Source organism: Phyllobates terribilis, unplaced genomic scaffold (assembly GCF_046119375.1).
Source record: "Phyllobates terribilis strain yellow unplaced genomic scaffold, ASM4611937v1 Scaffold_13__5_contigs__length_258822181, whole genome shotgun sequence".
NCBI classification, from domain to species: domain Eukaryota; kingdom Metazoa; phylum Chordata; class Amphibia; order Anura; family Dendrobatidae; genus Phyllobates; species Phyllobates terribilis.
Genome location: NW_027362773.1, coordinates 29,918,174 through 29,941,633, shown reverse-complemented (window position 1 = coordinate 29,941,633; position 23,460 = coordinate 29,918,174). Strand labels below are relative to the sequence as shown.

At 40.5% G+C, this 23,460-nt stretch overlaps 1 protein-coding gene across 9 annotated transcripts in view; it reads right to left on the bottom strand.

Annotated features, from left to right (window-relative positions):
* PPP6R3 (protein phosphatase 6 regulatory subunit 3) overlaps positions 1 to 23,460 on the bottom strand; it is a 93,694-nt gene that overhangs the window by 11,056 nt on the left and 59,178 nt on the right. For 5 of the 9 annotated variants that reach the window (XM_073658020.1, XM_073658021.1, XM_073658022.1 and 2 more), the window contains 11 exons: positions 17,530 to 17,643; positions 16,349 to 16,478; positions 16,063 to 16,215; positions 13,881 to 14,027; positions 13,736 to 13,800; positions 13,198 to 13,313; positions 11,507 to 11,592; positions 8,914 to 9,000; positions 3,979 to 4,076; positions 1,960 to 2,014; positions 1,337 to 1,467 (listed from right to left, as the gene is read on the bottom strand). In XM_073658020.1, coding sequence (XP_073514121.1) covers positions 1,337 to 1,467; positions 1,960 to 2,014; positions 3,979 to 4,076; positions 8,914 to 9,000; positions 11,507 to 11,592; positions 13,198 to 13,313; positions 13,736 to 13,800; positions 13,881 to 14,027; positions 16,063 to 16,215; positions 16,349 to 16,478; positions 17,530 to 17,643 — 1,182 coding nt within the window. The remainder of the gene's footprint in view (positions 1 to 1,336; positions 1,468 to 1,959; positions 2,015 to 3,978; positions 4,077 to 8,913; positions 9,001 to 11,506; positions 11,593 to 13,197; positions 13,314 to 13,735; positions 13,801 to 13,880; positions 14,028 to 16,062; positions 16,216 to 16,348; positions 16,479 to 17,529; positions 17,644 to 23,460) is intronic. The other 4 variants (XM_073658023.1, XM_073658024.1, XM_073658025.1 and 1 more) reach the window with 2 other exon arrangements.

The window sequence follows — 23,460 nt, the reverse complement described above, 5'->3', positions numbered from 1 at the left end:
TGGAAACAGATGAAATTGCCAAAAGGGGGTTTGGATTTTCAGCCCCACTCCTGAGGTGAAATAAAAAAAAAAAAACAAAAAAAAACACAAAACTGCTGGAGTGGTGCTTTAAGATACAGAGTTAGGCTGTGTGCCCACGATGCGTTTTTAATGCGTTTCTGCAGCTGCGGAAACTCATTAAAAACGCATGGTAGAAGGGCAGCAATGTTCCCCAATGATAATCCGCATGTGCTGTGCACATGCTGCGGAAGTTTCCGCTGCGGATTATCATTGCGGAAAAAAACGCAGCACTACCAATTATTTTGCGGAAGTGCTGCGTCTTCGCCGCCATTGACTTGCATTAGAACGCATGGATTAAGCATAATTGTATATGTAGATGCGTAATCCAAGCGTTGTAATGTGCGGATGGTACCCGGGTGTTGATGAGAGGAGAGTCTCATCCACACCCAGGTACCATTAAAAAATCTGTAAAAAAAATAATAAAATGTATAATTTATCTTCTGGCGGCCCGCACTGCGCTCCTCCTTGCTTCACTGCACTTTGCAGTGGATTGAAGGACCTGCGCTGAAGTCAGTCATGTGACGGGTCACGTGACGCTGACGTCGGCAGGTCTTTCAATCCACTGCTGCCGGGACCGAGAAAAAACAAGCCAGCGCGGGCCATCAGAGGGTAAGTATACATTTTTTTTATTTTTAACCACTCTCTCGGGTCACATTATATAAATCCATGCCGTTTGCATGTACAATCCGCATGTGTTTTTTTTCTGCCAGGGAGATGCAGAAACGCTCAGGAAAAAATCCTGAGCATTTCTGCATCGTGGTCACATAGCCTTAGTTGGCATTGTCTCTGTATGAGGTGGTCACACATTTTACCAAATAAAAGTTTTTGTGCTGCGGAAGTGATCACTGAGAATCTCTGGAGGGCCTAGAGATAACCGACAAGCTCCATGATGTACTAGAGACAAGATTATTTTGCAGCATTCTTTGAGCTTTGGGAAATTTTGTAGAATCCTAAAAAAAACCCTTTAAAAGATAAAATGCTAAATTATCGATTTGTTACTTTAACATGCACTGATGAGTTACAATAATCATATGGTTTTTCGCAACTTCGATTGCTGCTCTTTTGGCCCCCGTCGATTGAACAGATGCCTTAAGCTACATTGTATATGTAAGGAGAGCTCTGCCGGGCCATGAATGAATGAATGAATGAATGAATGATAACACAACTAGATGTGAACATAATTCTAGTCTGATGTACATTAGGAGACGTTCTGCAAAAGCTCAAACATGACTTATGTTGTCCTTTCCAAAAAGCCATTGCGTTACACTGGAAATACCTGGATCTTCTTTGTGTATCTTGTGTGAAGGCGAGGTTTTTCTCCTCCCAGATATCTTCCTCGTCGGATCCTCCATCATCAAACTGCTGTATCCTTTCCTTGCAGCAAGCTTCAAACAAGGCTATGTTTGCCTAATATAATAAATTATGTTTTGTTACATTTGTGTCCACCTAGTAACGTTGTGTGTAATAAAGAATAGTGTGTCGTTTATATTTTTTGGCCAGTAAGGTTTCTGTCAGATCTTTACTAGCTGGCCTAGCTAGAATGCTTGCAATCGGGCAAGTCCTATGTCTGCACTGTGTTATGCACCCATATTGAAGTTTTCTACATCTAAAAATCTAAATATTTCTCAGACCTTATTTTGAACTAAATATTGTGAACAGTGATTATATATATATATATATATATATATATATATATATATATATGATTTATTTTTTTACACAAAGTTTAACATATAATTTTATTTTATTAATAAAAATACAGAAATTTGCTGTGGACACCAAAGAAATGGAGTTACATACACTAGACTCAGTGTCGTGATGGCAAAATGCAAAATCCACAAAGCAAACATCAGCAACAATGAGGAGATGGGATCATTACAGCCTGTACAATTTACTTACACTTTCGTTTGCATTAAGAGAGAAGTTTATGTCCGAGACACGGTCAAATGAGACACTGTAACAAAAAAGATATGCACAAAAGAGGATATGTAAAATAACATTCAAAAATGTAGGCTGTGGAGGGGTCACTATGGGCGTAATATTAGCTATATTGCTGAATAGCCAACAATTTGAGAAGTGGCCTATTTAAAAGGGGTTTTTCTGGGAATCAAACCAAAAGGGGCTGCAATTCTCTCTCTACTGCTCCAGCGATTCCTCTCCATCGCTCCACTGGTCTTTTTGATGTCATGACTAGTCACTGAGGTCAGATCAGTGAGGAGAGTCCTGTCATCTACATGACCAGAACGGCGGAGCGGAGCTTAACTGCAGCTGTGACGTCACTCGTGCAGCATGTACAACTATCGGACAGCGGTGGAGAGGCATCACTGGAGCAGCGGAGGGCAAGTAAACTTATTTAAAGGGGTTTCTAAAGACCAATTCACTGCCTAATCCAATTGGAGTAATAGTTCAAATATAGCTTATTAATACAATAAAAGAGTAACGGTCATGTAAAAAGAATCATCGGAAACCTGCATTAAGTAGTGGCAAACACCCAGATTATATAGTGCGGTGTCACTTTCACCTTCTTTTAGAAGTTTAGATTAAATTCTCTATTTAACCAGTTCAGTGCTTGAGTTCTCAAGATTAAAAGGGGTTACCACCTTTCATAGGCTCAATTTACATCTAAATGGAATCTGTCATTGGGGAGGAGGGGTGTATCAAATTTGTGACAGGAACCCAGATTACAGCAAGTTTTTTTTATTTATTAAATCATTTTTTACTTGCGATAGGTCTATGGGAGGGGGACGAAACCCCAACGCGCGTTTCGCCCAAGAAGAGGAAACTGTGAAACGCGCTTTGTGGTTCCATCCCTCTTCCATAGACCTCTCTCAGGTATTCAACTGCTATGCTTAATCTGATGCCATGTCTATTTATGTACCACTAGTTACTCGTTTTGGCCACCACAGATCACGACTACCACATATAATTAATTATCTTTAGTTCCACTGCTAGCTAAAACTTGGGTTTCATATTTACCTCACTACTTACTGCTGTACTGTGTAGTCTATATACTGTTTACATAGCATTATTATTTGAAAGATCTTGGGGTTAAAGGGATCTGTTCTACTCTTACTCATTGATTTTTATTGTTTTTATCATGTATGTCCATTTATGGCTTTCAAGAAAGTTTGTTACTTGTGGTGCCTCAAGACAGCACAGATCTGGTGACAGTTTCCCTTTAATTTGTGCACCTGTGTCACTGCTCTCACTGCTCAAAAGAATGGTACATTTTAGAGTACAGGAGGTGTGTTATATTTTCATTAGGTTATGCAGGAAGAACATGAATTTCAGAAACCCCAGTTAGATGAATTGGATAGTTGGACATTACTGCAATAAATTTCCATATAAATGCACCATAAAGTTTGGTCTCGCCGTAATCTTCTGTGGCAGTCCGGAGGATTATGTGGTACTGGATGCACAATCTTGTGAATTCCAGCTGTCACCACATACAGGCACAGAGGAGCTGAGGCCTTGTTAGGAAAGTGTAAGGTCACAAGTTTCCAAACACATACATTCATAGGTATAGAGAAGACCGATGCTTCACATAAAATGAAAGGAAATTTCACAAACTGAATGAAATGTCATAACTGCATCAGAGAGCTTCCTAGATACCCAATCAATACCCACCAAACACCCAATCATAGACACCGATGGCAATGAAAGGAAAGGTGGCATTATTTAAGGAAAGCACAACCATTAGTTTGGTTAACAGCTGTGCAGTGTTTTTAGCAGCATTAAGCTAAGTGTCCAGGACCTTTTAATTGATTTACCGAACATGGATTAGTATTTGATTTTTTTCCAAGCTTAGAAATCAGTGCAGAAGCAAGAAAAGGGCCAGAGATTGGTTACTAAGTCACCAGAACCCCCACTCCCCCCAAATCGGATGTTAAAAAAGAAAATCACAAGAGTCATACTCACTTCCCAATGTCATCTTGGTCAGCAAACTTCTCATCATTGAAGCCAAACTGGTCAATAAAATTGGACGTCATTTGTTGCATCTGATAATCAGAAAAGGCCTGGCAAACCCAGGACCAACAACAGTGGTATAACATATAGTCTAGACGGCTCCTCAAACAAGCTGTTCATTAGGTTGTCTCACTAGACATATGGTAAATAGACAATATTCTAAGAATGGTGTTTACTGCAATAGTAGATGATCACTACTAAATGGTTAAGTGACATTTGTAAACACCCTTCTATTTTATTGGATGATGATGGTGGTAGTGGTGGTGTGTGCATAAGGGCTGCAGAAAGACACAAATCTACAGTGTAATAAGACAAGCTGGATACTCCAATTCTTCCCTGTCATGTAGTGACTTACGTTTCTTTAAAGGGAATTTATCAGTAGTATCGCCTCCTAGGCAGTCTATATGGGCATGTAGGTCATAGGAATCTGAATAAAATGTTACCTTGATATCTGCAATCCAATGTCTTATTACAGAGAAATCCACGTCCTTCTTAATATGTAAATGAGCTGTTAAGATCTATGGGCCTGACATAGATCTCCCTGAAAATCTGCCTCCAGAGCTTATTTTAAATAAAAGGGGACATCAAGTCACAGATATGAAAGAATCATGTTATTCAGCTTCCTGTGACCTGTGTGCCCATATAGACAGCTTAGGAATGTTGATCCTACTGACAGATTCCTTTAAGTGCAAACAACATTAATATAGCTTTTAAAAAGGGAATGTATCACACCATCCACATTTCTGTGATATAGGTACTTTGAAAAAGTTGCTGAAAATTTGGCATAATCTCTGCCTGTTGGTGACCTAACCCTTGCACCTACCAAGTGTGTATATAAAAAAAATAAAAAAAATAAATAAATAATAAAAAAAAGTTTTCCATCGCCATCAGCTTGGTTAAAAATGATATCAGAGGTTATCCAATCTCCCCAAGTCCGGCACTACCTCTCTGCCATTGCTCTGGCTTTTGACAGGCTGCAGGGTGGCGTCAAGACTACAGAGCATGTGACTGCTGCAGCAAATCACTAGGCTCAATGGTGATGTAGACAGGACAAGCAGCTGGGCCCGGTGATTGGCTGCAGCAGTCTGCGCTGTAGTCATACACCTACTGCAGCCTGTGAAAAAAAACAGTAGCGGCCGATATGCAGCGCATGCCCTGGGGAGGGTAACACTCGAGTATTACTTGAACTGAGGGGAAGGAGATGGAGAGGAAAAATGCATACCTGGAAAGCCACATTGAGGAATCAGACTCACTTATAGCACAGACAACCCCAACAAGAAAATCAAAAGTAAGGGTGTACATACAATTAAGGATTCCATAAAAAAAAATCAAAAAACCTAGAGCCTTAGCCATTTTGCTTAGGGCTTCTTCACACAACCGTATTTCCGGTCCATGGGCAGGGGGGAAAAAAAAAACAAAAACAAAAAAACCACGGACAGCACTTGGTCCAATATTATTTAACAGGGCAGTGCACATAAGCAATTTTTTTTCCACAGACAGAAATCTGAGTGTAAAAAAGATCACAGCGTGCACTGGTTTGTACCGTAAATCAGATGAGACACACACAAGTCTATGGGTGTCCAAAAAAAAACCCAATATAATTTCTAGCATCTGATTTTTATAGATGCATTACAATTCTGTAACATAGGAAACTGTAAATGATTAATAGCGGCTGCTGTAAAAAATGGATTGTATGCAGATGAGAAGGAAAAAAAAATAAATCTCATTTTTCGGGATGAAACAGACTTTTATACGCTTGTGCGACCCTATTCTTACTACGGCAATAGCCAATACGGTGTGATGTACCAGTGGATACTTTATAAATGTTGTTAAATATAGGATGTATACTTTTTGCTGGTGTATATACAGCGATTGTAAAGTTGCTAGTCATTTGTAATGCTGTGAGCTGAGCATGCCATAGAGTATGTGTTTTGTACTGGTAACATCCCCACTTTCCTATGCTGTGTGTGCATGAGCCGTGCAGTGAGAGCGGACCCCTATACAACATGAAAATATATACAGCATCAGTCAAAAGTCAGCCAATTGTTTTTCTTGTTCTTATTGGAAAATGCACTTTGTAGATTGAGCTTGAAGGCAGCAAACATCGGAACAAACTGAAACAAAACCAGATTAAATCTTTGATTCCGCAAAGTACCCCCCTAGTACTCAGATGACCACTTTACGCCTCTTGGTATTCTCTCAGGCATCACCTGGAATGGTTTCACAACAGTCTTGAACAAGTTCTCAAAAAGGTGCAGCCTTCATCCCTCTCCTTCTTGGTCACATAGCCTGGAGGTGTATTTTGGGCCATTGTCCTGTTGCAGCATACATGATAGGTCCACTAAGTGCAAACCAGATGGGAGGGCATGTCTTTGCAGAATCTGGTGGTAGCCAGGCTGGGAAACTGCCTAAAATTTGGAATAAATCACTAACCGTGTCACTAGCAAAGCAGACTCATACTACCACACTCCCCCCTCCATGTTTCATGCTGGACACCACACATGTAGAAACCATCTGCTCACATTTTCTTCATCTCACAAATACACGGTGGTAACAAACTCAAATTTTCACTCAGCCCACTTTGCTGATGTCCACTGATCTGATGTCAGGTCCTTGTGTTGCTCGGCCCCAAATGTTCTTGTTTGTGGTGGTCAGTAGTGGCTTCTTTGTAGAAATTCTACAATAAAAGACTACTTCTTGCAGTCTCCTCTGGACAGTTGATGTTTGTGCATCATTTATGAGGATGTTATCAGAGATGAGGTCAATGTGTTTTCAGAGGCAGATACCTCTGCTGTAGAGGATAAGGTCATAAGAGTTGAAGGGAATCTGTCAGGAATTTTTTAGATGAAGAATGAAGCACAGCTGAGTAAGCCAACCCTGTCCCCACCAGGCTCTCCATATACAATGGCCATAGACAGAGGTGCTCATCACAGGAGGTGAGCGTTTCTGGACCAGGAGGCATGCGCTGCAATGTTCCAAAGATGATATGCTCCTGGTGCTAAAACAATCATTGCACAAACAAATCCTTGAGCTTGATAAGAGGCATCTCTGAAATCTGTGTTTTAACCCCTACATCATGATGTCTTCATATTACATAGCAAAAACCTTCTGACATATTCCCTTCAATTCTAAGACTTCTTTTCCTCTTTTCCTGGGGTGTGCCTCATGGAAGCTAGTTTCATCATAGCGATTGATGGCGTTTATGATTGCACTTGAGCACACCTTCAAGGTTCTAGCAATTTTCCAGACTGCTTTTAAGACATGAAGGTCAGCCAATGATCGACTGTAATTTCTCTTTGCTTAGTTGAGTTGTCCTTGCCATATTCTGGCTTAGTACAGATGTGAAACATGGCTGAGCACTGTATGGACCTGTGTACCAACACTGCCTTTGCACTTTCTGAAGGTCAGGGATTCCATATAAAAAGCTCTTGAGGAGTGAGCCATCCCATGTGATACCGGATGAAGCTGCCCAAGAGAATGCCAAGGAGGTGTAAAGTTGTCAGAGTAAAAAGGGAGGTGAATTTAAGGTTTAAAATACATTCTTGTTTGTTTTACATACGTGTTACTTTATGGTTTTACTGCCTTCAGTCAGAATTTACAATTTCAATAATGGAAACTATTGCATGAACAAGTGTGTCCAAACTTCTGACCAGGACCGACTTACAAAGGAAAATGTATATATATACATTTTTATATAATAAACTATTAAAATCACATTTTTATTTAAAAGGGTTGTCCGATACTTTTAAAAATATGCCAATGTGTTTTAATGATCAATAGAAGCTTCTTTCTAATTATCTCCCTCTGTTTCTGGCTGTGAGCGGCTCTATCGGTGGCCGCTCACAGGCATCACATGACCCCCCGCTGACGTGAAGTCAAGTGAGGCGTCACTCAGCGCTGGGGACCCCGCGGTGGCTGCTGGGGTGTGGGTTGGGTTATTCCCCACGTCACACCCAGCATCTACCACGTGCTTTCCCAATAAATGGGGACAAGGAGAGCACGCGGTGGATGGCAGGTGTGATGAGCGGGGTAACCCTGCCCACAACCCAGCAGCCACCGGTGGAACGCGGAAGAGGGACCCTTGGCTGCAGCCTGGACTTGTCGTGACGTCAGCGGATGTCAAGAGCCGGCTGCAGCCGGGGGTCACGTGATGCCTGTGAGCGGCCAGTGATAGCGCCGCTCACAGGCAGAATCAGCACCAGGAGGTACTTAGAAAGAAGATTCTATTCATCATTAAAACACACTGCCATATTTTTAAAAGTACTGGACAACCCCTTCAATAGCAAAAAGTAGTGACACGTTTCCTTTAATTAAATTAAATTTCCTGAGAGATGAAAAGGTGTCCTGGCTTTTTGAACTTTAAGGGTATTCCCATCTCCAAGATCCTATCCCAATATGTAGTAGGTGTAATAATAATAATATAAGCAAACACCACCAATTAGAAATGTAGTATAGTTCTCCTGAGTCTCTGTGTCTCTTTCCTCATGTGCAGCCATTGCAGGACCTTAGGTATCCATGGTTACGTCCACTGATGAAGTCTCAGTTAACTAGTTGATAGCGGTCGTAACCATGGATACCCAAGGTCCTGTGATGCCTGCACATTAGGAAAGAGACATAGCGAATCAGGAGAACTATACTACATTTCTAATTGGGAGATATTTGCTAATATTATTACTACACCTACTACATATTGGGATAGGATCTTGGAGATGGGAGTACCCCTTTAATGAGCCCTAAAATAGCCAAGACATGAAAAAACAGAATGACAACAAGCGGCAGATCCAGGGGAGCACTGGGATTTGGGCACTTTTTTTTGTACATGCAACAGAACCTCCTTAAAGTAGAAGAACATCTAATATATTCATGAACCATAACATCTGTGCTAACCTGTTGTATGGAAGAATCTTGTGAGAATCCTGGATCTTTAAACTCTATTTCATCATCACTGGAGGAGTGGATGTGTCGTGTTGTCACCTGAGAACAATATACAAAGACATGAGTGTGTATCACACATACTAGTTTTGTGGGATTTGTTTTCAGGCATGTGTAAATAAAATAAGGATTTTTCCACATTTTATGGCATCTTCCTCCTTTGCAGGCATAATCAGTGTCAGATGCCATGACGGTCTGAACATCCTTAACGGAGTAAAAAAATCTTGTACTGCATTTACAATACAGACTTGTCACACCTGCAAAGGCGGAAACACCATCATTGCTCCCTTTACCATTCATCAAGCATTAACAGCCAACACGAGAAACTGTTGTAAAGGAATAGTTGGTGGGTTCCACTTAAAGGGTTTTTCTCACAATGTACATTTTAATTACTATATCTTGGAATAAAAATAGTTCCATGTGAGGAGCTGCCCACTTTCTAAAGACTATGATACTTTTCCAGCAACGGACCACCATTTTTGTCAATATTATTATTGTGTTTTATTAGTGATTTACTTATGTTTTATATAGTTCTGTTAACTTGTCAGTATGTGCACTAGATTCACTTGTAAAATGTCCAGCATTCCACTAATCTGTATCTCAGGATATCTGTATCTCAGGAGTATCTAACCATTGTTCCAACAGCCAATAATCTCATTATGTGTGTGTAGATTGTAGACACAGTGGAGCAGTCACCACAGGGGGTCTTACATGCAGTCTCAGATGAAGGCTTCTAGAATATTCTTCATTGTTTTTAGCCAACAGTAAATGCGTAAGGGGGAGTGGGATCACTTCTGACCTGGAAGGGGACTGATCTCAGCGAAAGAAAGGACAGACATGTTTTAGTCAGAGTTGTGTGGAAGGATTGAAGGAAGAGGATGGAGACCATTGACTTGGAGGGATGGATGGATAAACATGTTACCATTATGGATTATGTCGTTTGGATTTAAACTTTCTTAAAAGGACTGCTGCTACTGGAAACCTGTGCTTTCATTGTTTTATCTGCCGTCTAGAGGATCATGGACTGTGGCTACAGACTATACTGGCTGAAGATACGAAATCTGTGGGCCAACCAAAAGTTGCGAGACAGTGAGTATGGCCTTATACAAAGTCAGTGGAACTACTGAACCCAGATTGGGAACTTGAGGACAGAGAACTGTATTTTGGCCATTTACCTGGAATTGCTTTATTACCATGGCTGTGATCAATAAAATATTGTTGCATCGTTAACCTGCCTAGGTGATTGCTTACAACCCACAACCTCAGATCTTTACAGTTCCACATAGGTTGGATGTGTTAAAAAAATGTTCCTGTGCCAAGATAATCTAATAAATGTCCCCTGCTGTGTACTGTGTAATGGCTGTGACTGACCGTGCAGGAACATGGTCTGATTATACCACATCTCCTGGGCAGGGGAGGAAGCAAAAGAGTATACAGACATTACAGCACAGGATCATAGCTGCTGTTTTCCGGAGAGGTAAACCATGCTTAAAAACAAGCAGCAGATAATACCTTTAAAGGGATATTCCCATCTCCAAGATCCTATCCCAATATGTAGTAGGTGTAGTAATAAAAAAATAGCAAATACCTCCAATTAGAAATGTAGTATAGTTCTTCTGATTTGCTATGTTGCTTATCTCATGTGCAGGGCATTACAGTAGTCCCTCGCTATATCGCGGCCTCACTGTATCGTGGGGTGGGGGTCTAGAATGTAATACCCAGAATAAGTGAGGGATCACTGTACAGTAGCTTAGGTATCAATGATTACGACCACTAGCAACTACAGTAGCTGTCACTATATGATGGTCGTAACCATGGATACCCAAGGTCCTGCACATGGGATTAGTGAAATAGCGAATCAGAAGATCTATACTACATGTCTAATTGGAGGTATTTGCTAATATTATTGCTACACCTACTACATATTGGGAAAGGATCTCGGAGATAGGAATACCCCTTTAAGGTTTCCCAGTCAAATTTTTCACTGAAGCGATTGGTACTGGCTGTGTTTCCATGTAAAGCCATGAATTGAGAGCACTCGAGCACTACAGTAGCACAAGATTGATCGCTAGCATCTATTTATAATATGAGGAAAACCCCATCAATATGGTAGCCAATAAAATTGACATATGTTTAAATAAAAAAATTACTTCTACGCGAGTCTTAATGTATTAAGTGCATCTTACTGCAGCCGTTTTTACATTAAGAAGCACTCACCCCTTAATAAATAAGGCACATCTTACAACTGGCGTACACCTCCGCCAGTAATGTTACTCCAGTAATTTAGGCTTTAGTGGCATAGCTTTAGAGTAGTTTCCAAAGTGGGCTTCACTACACAACGCCCCACTATACAACGCCCCATATTAAGCAATGCTAGACAGGACTGCCGCAAAAATGCTAACCTGCTTGCACAACTCTAAGTTGCGCCAAAAATGTGACATTTGAAGAGGTTTTAGGTTATATATGCCCTGATGAATGCAGGAATGTGCAGATTTGTTCAAAACTTCCTGTAAACCAGAGAAAAACATACAGAAGTGAAGAAACTTACTAGATCTACTGTGTTCCTTTTGTTTGTTTCACCTAAGGAGCTCGTGCAGAAAGTCTCCCATTTTTCCTGAGCTTCAGTTGGCAGTTCTGTAAGGGAGGAAGAAGAGACGCAAGAGACTTAGAATACTAACTAAATAAAAACATTCATATTAAAAGGAGTTGTCTGAAGTTCAGAAATGGGTAAAACGGCAAAGAGCTAGTAAAAAGCAACCAACTTTAACCAAACGTGCACCTTATTAAAAATCCTGACCATTCTGAAGAATGGAGGGCCCTTTAATTTTAGTGTACAGCTCGTTGCCTAGGTTACCAGCCACCTTGTAGTCTCAGAGGGGCAGGTTAATAGGCAAGGAGCACATTGGCTCTGAAGCTGGCAAGATCTTTGGATCCAGCCGGCTTCAGTGGCCTCGCACTTCTCCCAAGCTGCAGAGGCAAAGCAGTCTCAGAGTTCGGACTATCAATATTTAGGACGTACTGACCCTGGCAAATTAGAAAGGAGGGTTCCAGGGAGCAATGCACTTGAAAGTGGTCATTGCCAACAAAGGGTTTTCAACCAAATACTAGAAATGAACATTGTATTTAATCTGTCCAAATACTTTTGGTCCCTTTAAAAACAGGGTGGCACATGTTAAGGAGCTGAAACTCCTAAACCCTTCATCCAATTTTAATGTGGATACCCTCAAATGAAAGCTGAAAGTCTGAACTTCAACTGCATCTGAATTGTTTTGTTTAAAATTCATTGTGGTAATGTCTAGAACCAAAATTAGAAAAATGTTGTCTCTGTCCAAATATATATGGACCTAACTGTATTACAGATTTCAGCAGCACAAGTCCTCTTTATACTGGATGATGTGCTGCCGAGAGCAATGACTTGTGCACACTTACACTGGTCAATTATCAACAAATGATTCTAACAATGCTCGTTAACAATCAGGTAGTGTGAATGTTCCCTTAATTCAAGGAGAATAGTACTGATGCTAAAAGCGATACTTATGTATTTTGGCACTTGTTGGAAAAAGTTTATAGCTAATAAGCTTAAGAGTAACTGTTAAAAAAAAAATAAAAATAAATGAAGGAATAGATTTAGCTACTATATTGTACCAGGCTGCATTTTCCAAGATGAGCTGCCATGGTAAATACGGCTTACTACCCTGTAATTACATAAAAACATAAAGGAGCCCATACATGCAAGGCAGGGGTTGTCTCAAATGGCAGACGGCGAACGCTCACACACCCATGTACATGTGTTTTCAATGGGAAAAAAAAAAGATTATACCATGGCCGTTGGCAGGTTCACACTGATCCAATGGGTTTTGGATCCTTTACACTCATAAAACATTTTACATAGTTGTAAGAAGCTGTCTACAGACTAAGAGAAAACAAAAAAAAAAAATGATAATCAGACGTGTAGTCTTTAATACACACAACCTTCCAGGGAACAGGCGCAGGACGTTTCCTTTTCGCAATTGCCAGTATACATTTTTTGACTAGACAAATCTATATGGAGAGCAGTGCCATTTGTGAATGGGGAGGGGTGTGAGGGAAACATCAGAAGTCCCAAACCTTGCCAATTGCACACTGAACAATTAACACTAAAATGAGCATGACAATGTATCCAAAAAGCCATTGTTATACCGCAATCTAGAATGCAAAATATCCACACGCAGGCAGACCCAGGCACTTTAAAGAAGATACCTTTAATAAGTTGATGTGCTAGTGTACTGTTTGGCCCCTTTTCAATGCTGTGCACTATACAATTTGCGATTCTCGTCAAGTGTCCCATGTAACCGTACCGCTGTCCTCCTTCTGACCTAAGGAGGAAAATAAAAACAAAATTCACACACACCTTTGTTTAGTTCACCATCAATCCCATACATATTGATGTACATAAAGGCTACAATGCATCAAAGCTCTAATATGACAAAGGGGTTTTTAATTTTGCCAGCGTAAAAGTTATATGTGAGGAGACATTTGGGATAAACTAACGACAAACAGATTTGATCTTTCTACAGCAGCAAAATAAAGAACAAGCCCTCAAGCAGTTATACAGACGGATTTATTGGGCCAAAAAGGCTGTGACCTTAAGGGGTTAAAAAGAAAATAGACCTTCAAGAACATATGCAAAATATTATAAAATGCATGTAAAAAATTGCTTGTAATGTACGCTGGGGGTGGGGCGTACAGAGGCGGCTGGACAGTTGTGTGTGCACTTTCAAGAAGTAAAAGTACTTACTGTCGCTTTTCATTCAAGGCCCATGCTTCAAGTATTCGGTCTATTAAGTGGCATTTCACAAAAAGCTGCAAGAGAATTGGGAAGTCAATAAGAACATTTTGTGGAAGCAGAAGAGAAAAATACAAGTGGCAGAAGCGGGACATACATGTTTTAATAAGATGTGGTCTCCTGCAGCATTCTCCTCGCTAATCGTGCTGTCTGTATTCTCACAAGGACTAGCAAGAATCAAAGCAATGCAGATTTCCACTTGTGTGTGAAGAAAGTTGTTCCATGTGTATTTGAAAAACATATCCTAGAAAAAGAGGAAAAAAAATTACATAAAAGAATCAAAAATCACTAATGTAACCACAATGTTCATGAAAAAAAAAAGGAATTCAGTAACTTGCAGCCTATAATTTTAAAGGGGTGCGCTATTCACACTGCCCACAGAACCCGCGGCCACATATTGCATGGAAATACCATTTGAAAAAGTATTGAGGTCCAGAAGCGGAGCTCATATTAAAGGGGTATTCCCATCTCCAAGGAAAATTATTATTAATAATAATCCTACATATAGGATCTTGGAGAGAGGAACTCCACTTTAAGTACACGTAACACTATAGGTGCATATAGAAGTATAGGATTATATCTGGTTTACATTTGAGGCTGTGTGCCCATGATGCGTTTTTTTTTTTTTTTAAGCGTTTCCGCAGCGGCAGAAACGCTTAAAAACGCATGGTAGAAGGCCTGTCATGTTCCCCAATGATAATCCGCATGTGCTGTGCACATGCTGTGGAAATTTCTGCTGCAGATCATCATTGCGGAAAAAAACGCAGCACTAGCAATTATTTTGCGGAAGTGCTGCGTTTTCGCCGCCATTGACTTGCATTAAAACGCATGGATTACGCTTCACTGTATATGTAGATGCACATTCCATGCGTTGCAATGTGCAGAAGGTATCCAGGTCTAGAGGAGAGGAGACTCTCCTCCGGACCCGGGTACCATAGAACCTGTAAAAAAAAGAATAAAATAAAAAATAAAATATGATACTTACCTTCTGATGGCCCCCGCTGCGCTCCTCCTCCCTTGCCGGCAAATAGCGATGGACTGAAGGACCTGCGCTGACGTCAGTCATGTGACGGGTCACGCGACGCTGACGTCGGCAGGTCCTTCAGTGCAGTGTACCGCGATCTGCCGGCAGTCAGGACCGAGCGAAGCAAGACACCGGGGGCCATCGGAAGGCAAGTATAGTTTTTTTTTTTTTTTTACATTCTCTCGGGTCACACTATATAAATCCATGCCGTTTGCATGGATTTATATAGTGTGACCAAGTTGACAAGCATGACAACCCGCATGCGGAAATGCATGTGAAGAACGCTTCACATCCGCAAGTCCCTGGCAGGAAAAATGCATGTACAATCCGCATGCGTTTTTTCTGCCAGGGGAGATGCAGAAACGCTCAGGAAAAATCCACAGCATTTCTGCATCGTGGGCACATAGCCTAAGTGTAAGGAAATGGACTGTTTTGGAATTAATCTGTCCCTTCAAAGTAAAAAAACAAAAACAAACAAACATACCAATGGGAGACAAAAGATTTAAAGCTCCAAACAAAAAAAAGGCCTAACTGGACACCATGGGTTACACGTGATCCATTTTTACTGGGAGCACAGTGGGAAGTCTGAATCCCCCTTCCTGCACCACCATTGCCTCAGGATGGACCAGAGATGAAGACATCAGCGCTGCACTCATCCCTGCAGTCTTACTGTGGAGGGGAAGCAGATCACAAGCAACTGTAGCAGCCACTGTGGACCAAGAAAAAGCAGCCTTACCACTTGGAAACTACAGCAGGGGAAATCAAAAGTAGGGCACTAGGTATGACATCTATGCATTAGTTATCTTCATGTAATTTTTTTTTTTTAAAAGGTGGGTTGGAGGGTTATCATCTTTTATCCTCTGTTCCTTCCGGTTTTTCCACCTTCAAACCAAGGCTTTTTATACAATTTTAAAACCTATCTGGAACCAGACAGACAATTGATGTAGACCAAGGCCTCAATCACATGCCAGTTTTTCACAGATAGCACCTTACCTACGACAGTCTAAGGGGCTGTTCACACGTCAGTGATATTTTGTAGATCCAATGGTCTGTGCAAAATCACAAAGACATGTCTGATATTGATCGGAGAGTTGGATCAAACTCAATGAAAAAAAGACTCGGAATGGCATTTGGATGCCATCTGTGTGCTGTGCATTTTTCACCGACAGACAGCTGAGAATTTTTTTTTTCCTCAGTTAAAAAAAAAAAAAAAAAAAAACTAAGAAAAACTCCACAACACACTCACACCACTTACCAAAATAACTCCTATAGTGTTCAACTCAATTAACTCCATATTGATGGTGCGTGTATTAGTCTGTAGTAAACTGGCTACAAGTCTGATCACATGTAACCGTGTGTTCCCCACAGGTGGGTCCAATATTCCCCATGTTGTTTTCATGACATCGGTCTACAAAAAGTTATAAAAAAAAAAGTTAAAATGCGAAAGATTAAAATCTAAACATTTTGTGCCAACTAAGAACAATAATCCTTACTAAAAAAAAAAATAAAGTCATAAAAGCAATGGTTACAGAGACCCTTACTTTTGGAGGGTCCAGGAGGAGCTGGTGAAAGGATGGAAGCTTTTCCTTAATGGCAGTTAAAACTGTTCTGTTAACTGAAAAGGCAGAATGGTTGAGGCCTGGGGGGCAAAGGTCTATGTGCCCTTCAAATCTGAAACAAAGCAAAGCATTTTAGCAATTTTTATTTTTTTTTTCCCAAATACAGAATTAGCTAAGTGCTTACAGTAACCTAAACACTGGCAACGTCAAGGGTCAGAAAGTCAAATATGACCATGTAACATTGAAAACTATTCCAACATAGTCAGATTTTATTTTCAAGGTGTTACTTGCAACATTCAAAAGGCAACTAGGAGACAACCACAAGTCCAACAAAATGGGAGGAATAGAGCTAAGCAACAGTACATGTGAAAAAGACTTAGGTATACTAATAGATCATAGACTGAACATGGGTCAACAGTGTGATGCAGCAGCAAAAAAGGCAAATACAATTCTGGGATGTATTAACAGAAGCATACAGTCTAGATCACGTGAAGTCATTATCGGACTTTACTCCTCTGGAATACTGTGTCCAGTTTTGGGCACTATATTTTAAAAAGACATTGTCAAACTGGAGCAAGTTCAGAGAAGAGCGACCAGAATGGTGACCGGTCTGCAAACCATGTCCTATGAGGAGACTTAATAGCTGTATACAAATATGTCAAGGGCTGTCACATTGTAGAAGGATCATCTTTATTCTCAGTTCCAGCTGAAGCCAACGATCTCCTGCAATAAAAGTAAAATAATAAAGCAACCTCATCCTTACCTTTCCATGGTTTCCACGACGGCTCCAGCTCTGCTACATTCACATGACAGGCTGGATCGCAGCCGAAAGCAGCCATCCAGCTTGCCATGCCGCAGAGACTGAAGCGCAGGCATGCTTGCGCTCCTCAGTGTCTGGCTGTGACGGCATCCAGATGAGCCGAGGTCATGTCCAATGAACTCAGCTCACCTCATGCACGTCACTGACAGCGTGGGAGCATTCTCCTGCTCAAGCGCGGAGCGCAGGAATATTCCAACATAGTCAGATTTTATTTTCAATGTGTTACTTGCAACATTCAAAAGGCAACTATGAGACAACCACAAGTCTCCCTTCCTCACTTTTTTCTCATAAAGCCCCTCTTCGTGCAGACATTGAACAGTGTATAATATAGTTTTGGACTTACGCTGGCCGTCTAGTTTCTAGCAGAGTAAGCAGTATTTGGATTGCACTGACGATTGCAGATTCATTCTTTTCTTTTAAAAATATATTTGACAATAACTGTTCTAAAATTTCTTGCCTACAAAAAAAAAAAATAAAATAAATAAGGTTAGTATATAAAATGAGAAAATTGCTGATAACCGCATCTTTAGAACGCCACATACATGTTTCTAAGTCCTTGTGGCTATAAAACATTTCAACACTAGTAACTTATTTAGTGGAAAATGCCACAAGATCCTTTTCAGACTGGCTGAGCGGGATCATGTCTGGCCTTTTGGAAGCATTTTCGTTTAAAACCACTGTTCGGCTCACCCAAAGTAAGTGTGTGATTGCTTTAAGGAGTTCGCCACAAACAAATGGCCCGTTAAGTAATTCAATTGGACAGCACAAATACCTCCATGAGCCGAGGAGAAGGGTTGTAATATCAGAAGAAATAAGTCTTCCACCCTGGTTGATAGAGCACTAGGGGCTTTTTTTTTTCTTCAGCTCAGTCCTCTGTCAACTGAGGAGAACATTTATTTCTTCACCTGTCATAGCCCTTCTCTGGAAGCTCACTGGTATGAATGCTTATGATACAGCTCCTCTGGTCACTTGAGACCGGTTCTAGGGAGCAGTTTCTTTAGACTGCAGCCCACCCTGACAGGTCACTAGGATGGGTTGCTGTTTAAATTATGTGATGGGGGCCATTTTATTACATTCTTGGAGAACCCCCTTTAACTATATGTGTGTTTTACAGTATAATCCACTGAAACACAGGGAAAAAAATCCAAGTGTGAAGGAATGGTGAAAAAAATATGCAACTCAGCCATTTTGGAGTTACGACAAAACCAAACATGTATCAATTTTTTTCTTACTTTTCTGTTTATAGGGTTGAGCGAGGACTTCCTTTAGCGCAATAAGCGGACTTTTACTCGTTCCAATTTTGTGTACATACAATGTTTTCATTTATTTTTGTGCCCTTAGGAGACTTCAACCTGTAATGGTTTGACCACTTACACTGCAATACTGAGGTATCACACTAGATAGTGAAAATCTCCATGTCCTGTGAAGCTCATCCATAGGCATAGTTCCACATGAGAACAGAAATGACAGCGAGGGGGTCTTTAGCAGATCTACGACTATCATAGCAACACATCAGTCCCCTGGGATCGTGGGCGAACAGAAGGTGGTGCGCGCAGTCACAATCCATTTAAATCTGACAGCAGTGTTTAAATGGTTAACAGCTGCGGCCAGAACTCATTACCAGCTACGGCTCCTAGGGACTGTGCCGGCTATGTAATATAGGCAGTATCTGCTCTGCGCGTAGGGCTCCCAAGTCGCCTGCACACACGTGAATACAGAATGGGTTAAGGAATCAATTGGGGAAAATGAAGCAAAAATATTTACAGATTTCAAGGCAGATTATTTTTCTTTTTTATGCATATATGCCATTTTGTGTTATGTCATTTAAATGCTGGTTGTATAGAAGGAGATGCCGGGATCTTCTGACAATTAAAATCCTTCAATGTCATAAGTTATGCAAATCTTGTAGAAAATTAAGAATGGAACAACCAGTGCACTGGTCTAGAGGGAATCTGTGCACTGTAGGTAAGATAACTAGTCCTAAATACGGCCCATACACCTTCGATAGGCGCGCTTAGCCAACTGCTACGTTCTGAAAAGGGAATAGCTGCCAGAACTGACAGCAGCCTGCCCTGTGCAAGAAAACAAATTAAATCAAAACCCATCTGCTACCTTATGTAACATGTATCAGCTGACTAAAAGGTATTCCGTTGGTCCAGCCAGAATCAGCAGGTTTAGTGTATGGACGCTGCTGAAAGAGGGATTTTTGGTACTCATCGTAAAATCTCTTTCTTGGAGCCTTCATTGGGGGACACAGGAGACCATGGGGTGTATGCTGCTGTCACTAGGATGTTGACACTAGGCAAAAAAAAAAAAAAGAAAATAGCTCCTCCTTTGTAGAATACACCCACCTAGAGGCATTAAGCTCATCAGTTAGTGAGTAAAGTAGTAGAAGAAACCATAACGTAAACAAATAAGGGTCATTCCACATCAAGTGGACCAGTTTTAAAAATCATCCCCACTCGACCTTCTCCGATTTTGTTGAAAATTTATAAGGATGTACATGTATGTTTGAAAAGAGGTTCTGTAAATTTTTAGGGCCAGATCTCAAATACATTGGGCACAGTTGACCTTTCACTGGAGGTTCCACCAAGCCTGCGGCTTCAGCTAAGAGGATTTTGCAAACTTTGGCACATAGCCATTAGAGTTCTATACTGGCTATGATGCTGAAATTTGGCATACTAGCTCAACTTTTGCTGCTAAACACGATAAAATTATTACCGGCTATGACAATATTTCGGCCGCAATTTTGAGTCAAAGTAGCTTGTAAAACGCGTCGCATAAAATTTATGTCAAACTTTGCCCACATATAACTCAAGACCAAAAACCAATAGTAACTGGTGCTTTGCCCTGTACACCAAACATCTACATGACTTTGCATTGCTGCAATATCACGGTCAAATCATATGTATTTGTGGAAATATTCACACCCACATATAATGAACAACTTTAAAAAAAAATGAATTTTACCTATTTTTAGGTCTAATTCCTCAAAAAGGGTACCCCTAAAATATATTAATTCTGTTATCATTAGAAAGAGCACATTTTTCTCTACAAGGATCATGGTTTTTTTTTGTTTTTGTTTTTTTTTTTTGAGTCTCAGTTTAAGAAAAGAAAAATGCCACTGACCATGGTGTTATTTATGCGCGTAATGCATTGATTTTGTGTTTGATTTTCAGATTCTTATCACATGTTACAGAGTTGTATTGTTGCTAGCAATGTCTATTATAATCAAAAATCTATAAACCTTTTTATTTATGAAAAGTTATTGACTATTGTTACATTTTAATGCATATATTATTTATTTTTTAGCGATGGAGAATGAAATTGATGAAGAATCGGCCCAGTGCTCTATCGGCCTTGCGAATAATTCGAAGTGCCACCTTAAGACATTCACCCATAGCAAGGATGAGTTGAAATTGTTTACAAGCTTTGGATTGGATGAACAGAAATTGCTGCGTCGATGAGTGGGACTAAATTTTGACGAACATTCACAAATCTGTTTACACCATGAAGCTTCATTCTTGACCAAATAAGAGCATTTGCAAAAATCGTGTTGCAATCCTTTTGGGAAGAAAGGTCAACACCAAAAAGAATTTGCGAGTTATCAATTTGTTAGCAGCTGACCAGCTGAACGAATTTACAAAGAATGATGTGAAGCCTGGCCAGAAGATGTGTGCATCATGTCGAAAAGAATTTGCTAACAGGAAAAAATCAGCTGATCCAGTTTCCTCTGAATCAGATCCAGATGGAATGGAATGTTCTCCTGAAAGTCTAAATTCAAGCTTAACATCCATTGGCATCTCTCCTCTGAAATATCCACAGGTAAGCCAGCGGGATTCACTTGGATATGCAAGGAGAAAGATAAGTAAGGTACAAAATGCATTTTCTAGCAAGATTGCTTCAATTGGAGGGATTGAGCCGAAATACATTGAGCAAACAAAAACAGCACAGTGCAAAATGTGTCTGGATTACAATCACCTTTTGGCAGATTTGAAGCAAAAGCTGCAGGTGTCCAGTCGGGCAGAAAAGGTCCAAATCTTGACATTGGCACCTAAAAGTTGGTCCATTAAGGCTATATCAGACTAATTCGGTGTCTCTGAACGAATGGTCAAACAAGCTCGAAAGCTTAAATGTGAACATGGGATCTTAGCCTTACCTAGAATCAAGTGTGGCAAGAAAGTTTCTGAGGAAGTGAAGAAAAAGGTGCAGGCATTTTTTGAGGATGATGAATTCAGTCAAATGTACCCTGGTAAAAAAGACTATGTATCAGTGCGAATAGCAGGAGAAAAAAAGCAGATGCAAAAGCGACTATTACTGAGCAATATGAAGGAAATGTTTGTTGCCTATCGGGATCGGAATGGCCCTGAAATTGGATTTTCCAAGTTTTGTGAGCTTCGGCCAAAGTGGTGCGTAACCGTTAGATCTGCTGGAACACATTCCGTTTGTGTGTGTACCATTCACCAAAATGTCAAACTAATGCTTGCAGCATGCCCAATCAATGATGACTACAAAGAGCTCATATGCAAAATGGTCTGTGGAATTGAATCCAAGGACTGTATGCTTGGCAGTTGTGATAAATGCCCGGGTCCTGAAGTTTTAAAAGAATTTCTAGTCAATGTGTTTGTCAACAGTGACCCTGAAGATATTATTGAGTTCAAACAATGGATTCACACTGATCGAGACACGCTTGATACCAAACAACTGACTATAGAAGATTTCATTGAAGAATTGGTTTTGAAAATTTCTAAACTTTGTAGCCATCACTACATCGCCAAGCATCAAAGTAGCTATTAGAAATCGTTGAAGGAAAATCTGAGACCTGGAGAGCTTGTGATCCTTATGGACTTTGCTGAAAATTACTCATTTATTGTTCAAGATGCCATTCAAGGTTTCCACTGGGAAAATAGTCAAGCTACAGTACACCCATTTGTAATTTACTTCAAGGAGTTAAATGGTGAAGCTGCGCAGAACATCAGCTTGTGCATAATCAGTGATTGCTCACGACATGACACAGTTGCAGTCCACACTTTAACAGTAATTGTGGAGTATCTGAAGACTCATCTATGGGATTCGTCATATCCACTACTTCAGCGATGGATCTGCAGCCCAGTACAAAAATTTCAAAACTTCTCAACTTGTGCCACCACAATGCTGATTTCAATATCAGCGCTGAATGGAATTTTTTTGGTACCTGTCATGGAAAGTCGCCCTGTGATGGGATTGGAGGGACAGCAAAGAGGTTGGCAGCTCGTGCCAGTCTTCAACGCCCAACTGAAAACCAAATACTGACCCCGGTGGATTTATTCAACTTTTGCAACGAGCAACTGCATGGAATCAAATTTTTTTTTGTTCCAAAAGAAAAAATTGACGAAATACGGGTAGTTCAAGAGGAAAGGTTCAAAGATGGACATACAATTGCTGGAACAAGAGAAAAATCACCAGTTTGTGCCAATTGATGACAAAAAGATTCGCATTTCAAGGGTGTCAAATGACCCATCATCTTTCATTGCCCATGTAGATAGATCTGTCAGATCAGAAATGCCTTTTGTGCCAATTGCAAACCTCCAGACAGGGTAATACATTGCCTGCATTTACGATAGGAACTGGTGGATAGGAAATATTTCTGAAATTTCAGTCGACGACCATGATGCATTAATAAATTTTATGCATCCTCATGGACCAGCTAGCTTCTTTCACTGGCCTGTGAGAAATGATACATACTGGATTCCCGAGCAGTCAATCATTGCAATAATTCCAGCACCAGCAATGGGCCGACAATACAGCTTCTCTGAACCGATTAGGTTGCAAATTCAGCAACAATTCCAGACCACTTAGACTGAACATTATGGCTTAGGAACAAACAAAAGATACCCAATATTAGGCTTGGGATCCTAGGCAAAGACACCCACCCTCAGGCTTCGGAACCTGCGATAAAGAGACCGCCCGCGGCTGGCCTTGCACGGCTATCTGCCATGGCTCCTAGGCGATGGGGCTGCCAATTCTCGAAAGACAGCATTATTACAATTCTTAATAGGATTATAATACCAATTCTTAGGGAATTGGTTGTGGTATAACCACCATGGACCAACGCAAGGGTTTGAATAGTGCAGTTACCATTCATTGCTTATTAATAAACACCATGTTCAGTGGCATTTTTCTTTTCTTAAACTGAGAGACTCCAAAAAAAACAAAAAAAAACCCAATGATCCTTGTAGAGAAAAATATGCTCTTTCTAATGATATCAGAATTAATATATTTTAGGGGTACCCTT